The 13,353-nt window shown below is 35.4% G+C and overlaps 1 protein-coding gene across 1 annotated transcript in view; it reads right to left on the reverse strand.

Annotated features, from left to right (window-relative positions):
* Nucleotides 1-10,764: 10,764 nt before the first annotated feature.
* The window catches only part of LOC136033013 (uncharacterized), a 57,354-nt gene continuing 54,765 nt past the window's right edge, over nt 10,765-13,353 (reverse strand). The window contains exon 16 of the mRNA XM_065713552.1: nt 10,765-11,065. Coding sequence (XP_065569624.1) covers nt 10,854-11,065 — 212 coding nt within the window. The 3' untranslated portion in view covers nt 10,765-10,853. The remainder of the gene's footprint in view (nt 11,066-13,353) is intronic.

Below are 13,353 nucleotides of genomic sequence, written 5' to 3' on the forward strand. Positions count from 1 at the left end.
CAAAAGTGATTGAGGGCATTTAGCCCCCACCCCTTCCACGACAACCCTCCCCTCTTTTCACCAAAGCATCTGATTGAAATTATTTTGCTCTAAATAGTCAGCGATAAATATCGCTGATTAGAGAATAAATAGTCAGAGTCAGCGATTTTGCTCTAAATAGTCCAAAGAACATAAAATAATGTCTCTAGGGTTGACACAATCCCCCAGCACCCTGGGAATAGGGTTGTAAATTTTGCCATGAGGGCTTACAAGGTTTTTATGGAATGGACAGTCGTACAAACCTTAGATACGGATCAATTGATTTGAAATTGTAATATATATTGCCTTTTTAAGGCTCAAAGTGATTTGAGATCAACCAGCCCCCCCCCCCTCCACACTCATTATTTCCCTTAACACCTCCAATCAAAATTTGTAGATAATAATTTGTTCATTATAGTTGAAGGGTCCAAAAACTATGTCTTTGAGGAAGACAACCGCCTCCTCCCTCCTACAGCTTTGAGGACAAGGATTGTAAGTTATGACCAAGGGCATATAAGGTTCTTATAGAAACATTAGTCGTATATGCTTTGGAGGGGAGTCATTGAAATAGTAATCAGAAATTCTAGTGTCTTTAAGAGTCAAAGTGATCAGTGTACAGCTACTTCCCCCCCCCATTCATTTTACACAAAGCACGTTTTGTTTTCTCAAGATGCATCCAATAGATATTTTAAGCCGGCCATTTTATTCAAAATAGTCCAAAGATCATATAACAAGACTTTTGAAGCTGATACAAACCACTAGACCCTGAGGGCGAGGGTTGTAAGTTATGCTCCTGGGGTATTTAAGGTTTTTATCGAGGGGATGGTTGTATGAACTTTAGAAGTGTCTTATTTGATTAAAATCGGAAGTTCTAGTTCCCTTAAATGTCAATAGTGATGGAGGTCACTTCCTCCTCACAACTACCCCTCTATTCGTCAAATGTATCTGATTGACATTGTGCAATAACAACTTTGTTTAAAATAGTCCAAAAAAACATAACAATGCGTCTAAGGTTGACACAACTCCCCAGTGCCCTGGGGATAGGGTTGTAAGTCATTCCCTTGGGACGTATAATGTTTTATGGGATTGATGGTCATATCAACTTTTAGATAGGCTCATTTGATTTGAAATTTGGAAGTTATAGTTCCCTTCTTAAGAGTCAAAAGTGATTTGACAGCAATCAACTACCCCTACCTTCGCTAAATGTATCTGATTGGATTTGCGCGATTGCAATTTTCTTTAAAATAGTCCAAAGAATAATAACAATGCCTCCAGGGTTTGCAAAACCCCCCGGAGCCATGGGGCAAGGGCTTCAAGTTATACCCTTGGGGTATAAGAGGTTTTTATGGAATGTGTGGTTGCGTTAAATTCAGATGAGCCTCACTTGATTTCAGGAAATGATCATTTGAACAAAAAGGCAATGTTTGCACACTACTACTACTACAACTAATACTGCTTCTTCTACTACCACAAGTACTATTACTACTACCACTATAACTACTACTTATATAGTGACTACTATTAAGGCTGAGGATATTGAAAAAAAATATCTGAGGAAACGTTGAGGGGAAAATTGAACTGAATCGAGACATACTGTGTGTATATAGATTTCTCATACGGGCGTAACACCAATAGTTTTGGAATAGTTTATCATATCAAGAGGAAGAGTTTAAGGTTGTCATGTGTGGGATGTTCAGTTGACCAAAAGGCAACTGTATCGGTTACTATTACTATTTATTTTGTTGCTACTACTATTACTACTAATAATTATACACTACTACTGCTACCACTGTTCCTACTACTACCACTGCTACTTTGATACTAGTACGATGAAGGCTACACGCATTAAGGTTAACACTTGACAAAAATATTGAGGGAGAATTTGAACTAAATCCAAACACAAAATGCGCATGCAAATTTATAAAAGGGCGTATCTCAAGAATCGATCTGGGTATTAAGATGACACTTTTGGACAATACACAGAAGGGAAGATCAATTGACGAAAAGGTAATGTAGACGTGTCCCTACTAACACTAATATCTAACACTAATTCCTTATGCTATTACTGCTACTAAACTACTCTAACCATTACTTCAATTGCAATAATTTCTAAATCTTAGAGTATTAAGCTGAAAACGGCGTCAAAAGAGTGTCAAAAATCAACATATTGATTTTTGTAAACAAAAACATCTACAATATTTTTGTAACGGCATAACGTGTCTAGGTGAAACTTCCTGGGGAAGCAATGTTCAACTGACAAAATGGCAATATGCACATGCTACTACTGCTTTTAATACTGCTGCTACTACTAATACAACACTAACACTGCCATTACTTTTACTACCACTGAAACTATTGCGATAATAGTGCAATTAAAGCTAAGTCTTTGCAGACAAAATTTAAGAGAATATTGATGGTAGATGCGAACTAACAAAAGACACTATGCGTATTTAGATCGTAAAAATAGATTTTTTTAAGAATTGATTTGTGTATTAAGTTGGAACTTTCAGAGAATACTTAAGGGGGAAGATCAATTGACCAAATGCAATATGTGCACACTACTATTAATACTAGTGCTACTGCAATATTTACTAGTTCTACTACTACTATTACAGTTACTCCAGCGGTACTTGTATAATATTATATAAAAAAACAAGTTTTTTGAAATGAAAGAAAGGAGCGACATTGAAACTTAAAACGAACAGAAATTATTCTTTATATGAAAGGGGCTTTTCCTCCTCGACGCCCCACTCTTTACGCTAAAGTTTTTTATTGTTTTAAAAAGTAGAGTTGCGAGAAAGAATCAAACTTTAGCGCAAGGAGTGGGGTGTCGAGGAGGAAAAGCCCCTTTCATATACGGAGTAATTTCTGTTCATTTTAAGTTTTAATGTCACTCCTTACTTTCATTTCAAAAACTTGTTTTTTTATTTAATTTCTGAAAGTTTTTGAAAAAATGCACGTCTGATTTTGGCTCTCCGTACATAAATTGTAAAAATGAAATTTGCATATTAATTCTTTTTTGGCTAAATGGCTTTCTCTTAGTTTTGATCAGACGATTTTGAGAAATAAGGGGTTGGGAAGGAGGCCTAGTTGCCCTCCAATTTTTCGGTTACTTAAAAAGGCAACTAGAACTTTTAATTTTTAACGAACGTTTTTATTAGTAAAAAATATACGTAACTTAAGAATTAACTTACGTAACAAACTTTTATATTCTTATATTTTTGGTTATATATATGGGGGGGTTTGTCCGCTCGTTAATACCTCGCTCTTCACACTAAATTTTAAGTTTTTTCCCAATTCTTTAAGAATGACCCCTGAATCAGAGAGGAAGTAGAATAAATAATTGAAATTACTAAAAATAATTTAGCATAAAGAGCGAAGTGTTTATCTCCTCCTAAATACCTCGCTCTTTATGCTAAAGTATTTTTAGAACCCCTCATATGTGTAATAATCTCTGTTCGTTTTAAGTTTTAATGCTTCTCCTTACTTTCAATTGAAGAAACTTTTTCATGTTTATATTTTTATTGTTTTAAGAAAATCCTGTGCCCTTTTCATTGAATTTCTCTTCCCCCATGAAATATTCCCCCAAGGAAAGATCCTTCCATATAGCCCCCTCCCCTGAACCCCACACCCAAACCAAAAAATTTCCCTGAAAACGTTGGTACACTTCCCAATAACCATTACTGTATGTAAACATTGGTCAAAGTTTTTAACTTGCAGCCCCTCCCCCAGGTACTGTGGGGGGGGGGGGGTAAGTCATCTCCAAAGACATAGTTATTATGGTTTTCGAATATGCGAAACAAAATGGCTATATTAAAATTTTGATCCGTTGACTTTGGGAAAAAATTAGCGTGGGAGGGGGCCTAGGTGCCCTCCAATCTTTTTGGTCACTTAAAAAGGGCACTAGAACTTTTCATTTCCGTTAGAATGAGCCCTCTTGCAACACTCTAGGACCACTTGGTCGATACGATGACCCCTAGGAAAAAACAAAAAAACAAACAAACAAATAAACACCCACCCGTGATTTGTCTTCTGGCAAAAAATACGAAATCCCACATTTTTGTAGATCGGACATTGAAATTTTTTCTATAGGGTTCTCTGATACGCTGAATGCGACGGTGTGATTTTCGTTAAGATCATATGACTTTTAGGGGGTGTTTCCCCCTATTTTCCAAAATGAGACAAATTTTCTCAGGCTCGTAACTTCTGATGACAAAGACTAAATATGATGAAACTTATATATTTAAAATCAGCATAAAAATCTTCTTTTGATATATCTTTTAGCATCGAAATTCCGTTTTTTAGTGTTTCGTTTACTATTGAGCTGGTTCGTTCCTTACTACAGTTCGTTATCACGGATTGTTTGATACCTACTACCTAATATTCTTCTAATAGGTTTCTCTGACGCTCAATCCTTACAAAATATACCAAAGTAAGACAAAAATATATTAATTTACAATCAAATTTGGGCTATATATTGCACATTAAGGGGTTGGGGGTAAAGTAAAACGGGTTTTCATGACTACCCCCCCCCCTATTTTGCAAATATATAGCCCAAATTATATAGTTTCCATCTATTTTGTCACTTCTCTTTGTCTTGTCTAAGCTGAAAGAAACTAACAAAAAAACAGGTTCTATAATGCGTCAATGACTGAACCGCTTGAGGAACTGGCGGAACTGAGCGGAACTGGATTTATCATAGAAATACTGCTTCAACTACTAGGCTACTTCTATCGCAACTACTTGTGACGTAAAGAGCCTTAAGATGAAAATTTTGAGAAGCACATGAATATACACGTTATCAAAAGATCGACAATATCATAGCAATGGCTAATTGTATTAAGTTGAATAGTTATACTACTGCTGTGACTATTACTACAAATGTAATAGCTAAGGGTATGAAGATGAAATTTTCAGAGATTATTTCCGAAAATTTCTGTTATACGAATGACAACCTGCCATCTGTATGCAAGTTGTTAAAAGGGCTCATCAGTCATTTCTTGGGAACAGTTCCATGTGTGAAATTAAAACTTACAACGCTTGTTGTGGTGGATTTTAAACTAATCAAAAGACAATATTTGCATAATAATACTACCTGTTCTGCTCCTACAACTACTACTTCTGCTACCATTATTATCACAGCTACTTCTTCTACTGCCACTTAAGCTAAGACTTCTATTAATAAGTCTACTCCTACTGTTGCTACTACAACTACTGGTGCTCCTGCTACTACCAATAAGCCTAAGAGTATTAAGACGGAAATGTTGAGCAATATTGTAATTGTATTAAAATAAATCGAAACACACTGTGCCCACATAGGTAGTCAAGAGGACGTATCAACAATGCTTCAGGACCGGTTGATAGTATTGAAGTTGAAATTTCATTGTGCGTTGAGGAGGGATGTTGAAAAAAAGATGCTATGTGTACGCTGCTACTAATGCTACTGCTGCTACTACACAAGCAAAGGGTATTAAGGTGAAGCTTTTAAGGAGTTTTATTTAAGGCGGATGCTTAACTAAATTAAAACAAACAATGATCATATAGATTTTCAATAGGGTCAAAAAGCAATATAACAATAATAGCTTACATTATTAAGTTAGACCTTTCAGGGTATGTGGTGACAGTTTTTAACTATCCAGAAGACGATATCTCTATACTTTAGATATTACTTTGACGGTTATTGTAACTAATGACACCAAGGGCATTGATTTGAAACATTTAGGGGGAGTTTCAATTAAACGAAAAAACTATGCGCGTGCAAGTATTAGAAGGGCATGTGAACAATATCCTAGCTAGCACTGCTCTATCATATCAAGTAATATCGTTCATATTTTAAAAGAACTAATTTAATTGCAAATTCAAAGTTCTGGTGCACATTTTGAGAGTCAAATGCGATTAGGGGCAATCAATCCTCTTCTTTAGCTCATAATTTTCCAAACGCTTCCAATCAAAATTAAAGATAGCTATTTTGTTTCGTATAGCTGAATGGTCTTTTAACTGTATCCCTAGGGCTATAGCGTAGGTCAATCCCCCATGGTTATGCAATTTGCAAATTATTTTTAAAACGAAACGTTACCTTGAGATTAAATAAAAACAGCACTATGAGGATGCAGATTGTCAATAAGATATCCCAAGTAGTATCCCAAGAACGACCGAGGGTAATATATTCAAACTTTCAGGGCTACTTTTATTACTACTTCTGCTTTTAAAATATCACTAAATCAAAGTGTAAGTATATACAACCTGTCAACGAGCATAGATATATTTTTTTTGCGAATGGTATCAAGTATTATTTTTCAGGTCAACTAGAGGAGGTACAAAACTAAATTAAAAACCACTATTTGTGCCCAGATTTCTAAAAGAGTGTCTCGTTAAAGATTTTTGAAAAACTTTCTCTAGCATATAAATAGCAGGACAAACTATAAACTCTTAAAGAAAAACCCAAAAAAGTTTAATCTATTATTTTATATTATTTCTAAAAACAAATTTTAATTTTTTCACTTTTATGCCTTTAATAAATCAAATATTGTTAAGATTTTAAGGAATTCGTATAAGCATATGTATATTAAACTGACAATACACATACATATGTATTTTTCTCCGTGAAGTATAAGCTATGTTAGGGGTTTTAAGCCATATTCATGTTAATTTCTGCTCTTTTTGAGTTTGAATCTGTTATTTATTGTAAGTTTTGTTCGTTTTGGGTTTCATTTATTTACCAATGCTGATTTGATGGAGTTTTACGCTTAGTAGATTATTTGATTTTGTTTTTGCTCGTTTTTTGTTTAATCTATTTCAAAGATTTTACTCAATACGGATAGACTTGTATTCGGTCGATAATTTGCTAGATCATTTCTAGGTCCATATTTATATAAAACAATAACCCGAGCTTGCTTGAGAGTATCCAGAAAAACTCCACCTTCAAATAAAAGATTACAAAATTTTGTTAGAGGCAAAACTATTGAAGGAAGAATAGATTTAACTACATTAGTAGGAATAGAATCTGGGCCAAATGAGGACGAGTTTTTCAAGCCAGAAGCAATTTTATAAATTGCACCTATTATTACCAGCTCTAGAAACAAAGACATAAGACAAGAAGGCCCAAGATCCATAGTCTGGCCTAGGCCAAGACAATATAACTTTAGAAGCAATATTCTTACCAATATTAGCGAAGAATAAAGTAAATCCCTTTTCGGGATTAATCTCGCTCTCTAAAGCTTCAAATTTAATGACCAGACTCAAAGGTATAGAGCTAGATTAAGAACCGGGCTTAAGTACAAAATTTATTGTTTTCTAAGTTTTACGAATAACAGTAAAATCATTTAGATAATAGAGAGATTTGGCTTTCCAATACAAGGGATCATATATATTCCGGTGGATCTTGAAACAAAGACGAATAGCACTCATTGAAAGTGTACCTGACTAATAGCCCTCCTTCAGTGTACCTGAGCGATTATTTCTCCTTCTCCAGCTCTTGAAAAGTCCGGGTGTCATCTATGGGTTTACAGGAATAACACTTTTAGACCTTTGATTAGAAGGTGATACCTCATAAGTATCAAGAATAGCCCTTTTACAGTCCCATAAAAAGACTTAAATAAACAAGAAAAATCCTTGTCATTACCGAACAAGCTCTTCAATTTTTTTGTCAATTCAGACCCAAGAAGAGATAACTCTTTCTTAACAAATCTGATAGAATAGGAAGCAGCTGATTTACTCTTCCCCTGTTTAAAGCTGAACCGAAAATATATTGGAAAACAATCGTATATATAAATAAAACTAAAATTGAGTTTTACTTCAAGCTTAGCGTGGAGAAGATATTGTCTATCAAAGAAGCTGTAACATTAGCTAGTCGTGTGGGGATTGATGCAGTTGGTAGAGTTACTTCGGCAAGCATAGCTGAAAGAAAATCAACTGAAGCTGAAGACTTTGAAGTCACCCATTGTGACTAACTGACATGGACGTCTCAATATTACGTCAAGTATTTCCTGAAGATTCCGAACAAACAACGGAACAGCACTATTGGGAAAACGGTAAATATTACCTAAGATTAGATCAATACCATTAGATTTAACATCTATGTATAGTGATTCAAAAATACCGTCAAAATTCCTTGATAAGTCATCCCGTAAGCTACAGTGCAAATTACAAGATATATTCATGGCAAGGCCTCCTTTAGCCATCTTGCATGGGCTTATATGTTCCATCTTCTAATTATGGATATCGAATGGTATTCCATTGCCAGAATCCAGAAACGTCACACGTAAGCGAACAACATCAGGTTGTCCATCCGAAACAATTTGTCTTAGATTATCCATTGACGAGGAGAGACCCTGAATGTTAAGTTGAGGTGCAGTAAGAGGTTAATTTCCTCAATTTTAGCTAGCATCCCATGTATCGTCAAGGGTGGTGACCCCTTTGTTCCTAAACTGTTTGTCCCTGTCTCTAGTCACAAATTTACACCTGACATTTTTGTTGGCGTAGAGAACGGCACTCTTTAAGATGCTTTTTCCTCTCCGTCCCGTTGTATCGAAATCCTTAACACTTTTCTTTCATTATGGCAGATCCCAACCTGTTGTTACTTTGTTATGCCGATGATGCTTTGAACTTAATCTATACTATCCAGCAAAATAGCGATATCTTTGCCTCTCTACACTCTGTATATGCAGAATTTGGTCTTGAATCTAGCGTTGTTGTTGTATTTTTCAATTGGAAGGAAAAAACCCCTGAAGGTATTTTTCTAATGAATACTAGACCACACCTGTTGATTATCACTTATTTCTGCCTTTCTATTGCATCCTTAATAACGCATGACGGGTAGCTTATGATAGCTCCCATCGAAAATCGGGTTTGGATTTCTTATGTACTTGTTGCTTTACAGCAAAAGACCGTTTCAAAGACCAAGTTGTTTAGCACCTTTTAAAATTTTTAGATCTACTACATTACTGGTATATTGCATTATTTGGTCATACGGTTTAGCAACTTTTCTGGTTTTACAATTTTGGGACTTCTTTTATTAGTTTTCAAACAGTTCGTGGTAACGAACTGTAGTAAGGAGCGATCAGACTCAATAGTAACTGAAACTCTAAAAAATGGAATTTTGATACCAATAGTTACATCAAAAGAATGGCATTTTAATGCTGATTTTAAATATATAAGTTTCATCAAGATTAGTGTTACCCATCAAAAGAGCCTGAGAAATTTGCCTCATTTTAGAAAATAGGGGTAAACACCCCCTAAAAGTCATACGATATTAAAGAAACCATCAGATTAGGCGTATCAGAGAACCTTGTTGTAGACGTTTCAAGCCCCTATATACAAAAATGTTGAATTCCGCATTTTTTGCCAGAAAATAAATTACGGGTGCGTGTTTATTTGTTTTTTTTTTTCCCAGGGGTGATCGTATCGACTCATTGGTCCTAGAATGTCGCGAAAGGGCTTATTCTAACGGGAATTAAAAGTTCTAGCGCCCTTTTTAAGTGACCAAAAAATTGGAGGGCACCTAGGCCTCCTGCCACGCTCATTTTTTCCCCAAAGTCACCGGATCAAAATTCTGATCCGTTGACTTTTCCCAAAGTCAACGGATCAAAATTCTGAGATAGCCAATTTATTCACCATAGTCGAAAAACCCAATAACTATGTCTTTGGGGACGACTTACTCCCCCGCAGTCTCCATGGGAGGGGCTGCAAGTTACAAACTTTGACCTGTGTTTACACATAGTAATAGTTACTGGGAAGTGTACAGACGTTTTCAGGGGGATTTTTTTGGTTTGGGGGGATATTTGAGGGGAGAGGGTTACCGGGGAGGGTCTTTCCATGGAGGAACTTCTCATGGGGGAAGAGACTTTCAATGGAGGGGGCGCAGGATTTTCTAGTATTATTTAAAAAAAACAAGGTAAAAATAAATTTGAAAAGTTTTTCCTACTGAAAGTGAGAAGCAGCATTAAAACTTAAAACGAAATTATTACGGATATGAGGGGTTTACTTCCTCGTAATACCTCGCTCTTTACGCCAAAATATTTTTAGTAATTTCAACTATTTATTCTACGGCCTTTGTGATTCAGGGGTCATTCTTAAGGAATTGGGACAAAATTTAAGCTTTAATGTAAAGAGTGAGGCATCGACGAGGGATGAGCCCCCTCATATACGCAATAAAAACATACAAATATAGAAGTTCGCTCCGTAATTTAATTCGTAAGTTACTTATATTTTTTATTTATGAAAACGTTCGTAAAAAATTATTAGTTGTAGTTCCTCAACGCCCCGCTCTTTACGCTAAAGTTTTTTACTGTTTTAAAATGTAGAGTTAAGAAAAAGAGTCAAACTTTAGCGTAAAGAGCGGGGCGTTGAGGAGGAAAAGCCCCTTTCAAATACGGAATAATTTATGTTTGTTTTAAGTTTTAATGTCGCTCCTTACTTTCATTTAATAAAACTTTTTTGTTTTGTTTTATTACTATAAGGATTTATAATATTAATATTTACTTTATTTTATAAGATCTAATTGTACGGCGGGTTTTTATAACGCCTGTTAATGTTTGTATTATTGTTTCTGTTAGCTTTGTGAATTGAGTTGTTTTTGTGGGCTTTTGTTTTTCTGCTTATGCTCCATCTTATTCTCTCTTTGTAACATTATTTTAAATGACTATATGCCGATTCAACGCTATTCTCTATAAAAATGAGCTGACATTCCATAACTCAGGCTGGGAAATAAAAGTGTGATGACTATTATGCTGACCAAGTCAATAACTATTTCTGTCTTCTAAAAGTATATTATAACGATTAAAAAATAGTAGACTTGAATAAATTATCAACACTTGGATAAAAAATACTTTTATAATTCACATATCAAACATTAAGCCATTTGTAACGTGTAGTACCCCATTGGTTACAGCAATATCTGGGTACAGAAGCTCTTGTCCATTAGCGTTGACACAATGAGGTGATTCAGTGATGTTTATTTTGCTAAATCCGTCGATTGAGTTGAGAACTTTTCCTTCGATAAGACCTATACTGAAGTGGGTACCTTTGACAATGTGCTTTCTTAGCCACGCTGAAATAGAAAAATAAAAAAAGAAGAATAAAAACATGTTCAATTTAGTGTAAACTCACAAGCTATAACTCTATTATATATATAATTTCCCTGGAGATTGCAATTTTGAGGACCCCCGAGGTATCTCTAAAAAACAACTATATATGAAACTTCATGTCAACTCAAGGATTAGTTTTCTGCCTATGTAATGTAATTTAAAATGAATAAAATTGATATGAGAAGGCAAGAATTTGCAGCGGAAACACAGCCAGTACCAATGATCATCCGGGTTGAGGAAGAGAGGAAATCTGTGGGTACAGAGGCAATTTTGAGGTCTAAAGGCCAGTTTTTTTTATGCCCGAAATGGTGCCGCGTTTTGAGCTGCATAGGGAACAAGTGTTTGAGAGGTCTGGAGTCCAATTTCTTGAGTTTGATCCGTAGTGAAGGATCAACTATATACTTATATAAGATTATTAAAACGAAGATTATTTCAAGATTAGCGGACAGGAATCGAAAACTGGAATATTACCCCACCCCACCGGCATTTTAGAGTGGGGGGCTAGGCATAAATAGTGACGAAGACCACACTTAATTTTGCTCATTACTTTTGATATAAAAAAAATTGTTTTTTTCTTTTCTGCCGGTAAATTACCCCCGGACGATTCCATCCTCGCTGCAAATTCTCCCTAGAAAATTTTTTCCTTGGGATTTCGCGTGAAAAATAGTCCTTAGCATATAATATTTTCCAGAAACCCCCCTCTGCCCCAATGGAAAATTTCCCCATAGAGAAGTTCTCCTGGTGATAATTCTCCCATAGAGATTTTCTCCAGTGGAAAATCCCACTGTGACGTAAAAAAAACACTCGAAGGATTCCAACTCCGCCAAAAATTTCCCCCGGACAATTCCCCCAAAAACCTGCGCTTGTGAAATGGGGTCCCCAAAAAGAAGGCAAATGAATTTCGTATACTAATTCCGGCTAATTCCCACCGTGTGACAATTTGCCTTGAAATTTCACCACCAAAAACTTCCAACCCAATGGGAAATTCTCCCCATAGAAAATACTCCTCAGAACATCTTCCATCCCCTAAAAATTTCAGTATGTTTCTCTATAAGAAATACGATATGTAAACAATGGACGAATTTCATAACTTGACGGTCCTTCCTCTGATGGTTCTGGGGGGGGGGGGGTAAAGTCATCTCCATAAACATAGTTATTATGCCTTTCAACTATACCGAACAAAATGGCTATCTTAAAAGTTTGATCTTGCAACTCTAGGGAAAAAAGGGCAAGTGAGGAGGGCTAGTTGCCCTCCAAATTTTTCGTTACTTAAAAAGGCCACTATAAATTGAAATTTCCGTTTAAATGAACTCTCTTGCAATATTCTAGGACCATTAGTTGGATATGATCACCCCTGGAGGAAAAAAATTAAATAAACACACATCCATGACTTTTCTTCTGGCAAAGAATACAAAATTCCACATTTTTTCCGATAGGAGCTTGAAACCTCAGCAGTAAGGTTTTCTTAAAATTTTAGGGGTTGTTTCACTCCTTTCTTCGAAGATCCTGCAAATTTTCTCAGAGTCGTAGCCTTTGATGGGTAACTCTAAACTTTTTGGTTAGGTAGGTAGGTATGTTTTATTTTTATCCACAACATAAACATAAATAAAAATGACAACACTAATAAATTATTGCAGCATAAAGAAAGTCCTAAGGACTTGTGCTGCAAATTCATATTATGATTTATATCTTATAAATAAATATCTAAACATAACATCCGATGATTACCCGAGGCCCCAGATTATGAACCACATATGATGATCTAACTGTTTTTCTTTTTTCATGGCTTAAAAGTTGCGAATTTCTTGTATTACAATTATGGTGCTCCTAATTCATGGAATAATAATCATGAAAATACTCAGGGCATATATGTTTCATGCTCTGGAACACAAAAATTGATGCCTGGTAGTCACGAATCTGACCAATATTTAAAACATTACACCGGGAAAAGCTAGCAATAGTTTTGGATTCAACCTGTTCTTTTATGTCCACAATCAATCGAATGCTTTTATTTTGCAAAATCTGGATCCTTTTATAATTAGAAAAAAAATTGCTGGCCCAATGAACACAACCTATTCTATTTAAGGATGAACAAGGGAAAAATAAATGATTTTTAAAATCTTGAATAGAAATGTTTTTTTTACACGTCTCAGAGTTCCTCGACCCCTAGCCATTTTTGCACCAATAACACTACAATGCTTTTACCAACTAATATTATCATCTAAATAAAACCCCAAATACCTAATTTCAA

The sequence above is a fragment of the Artemia franciscana genome, chromosome 11 (assembly GCF_032884065.1).
Source record: "Artemia franciscana chromosome 11, ASM3288406v1, whole genome shotgun sequence".
NCBI classification, from domain to species: domain Eukaryota; kingdom Metazoa; phylum Arthropoda; class Branchiopoda; order Anostraca; family Artemiidae; genus Artemia; species Artemia franciscana.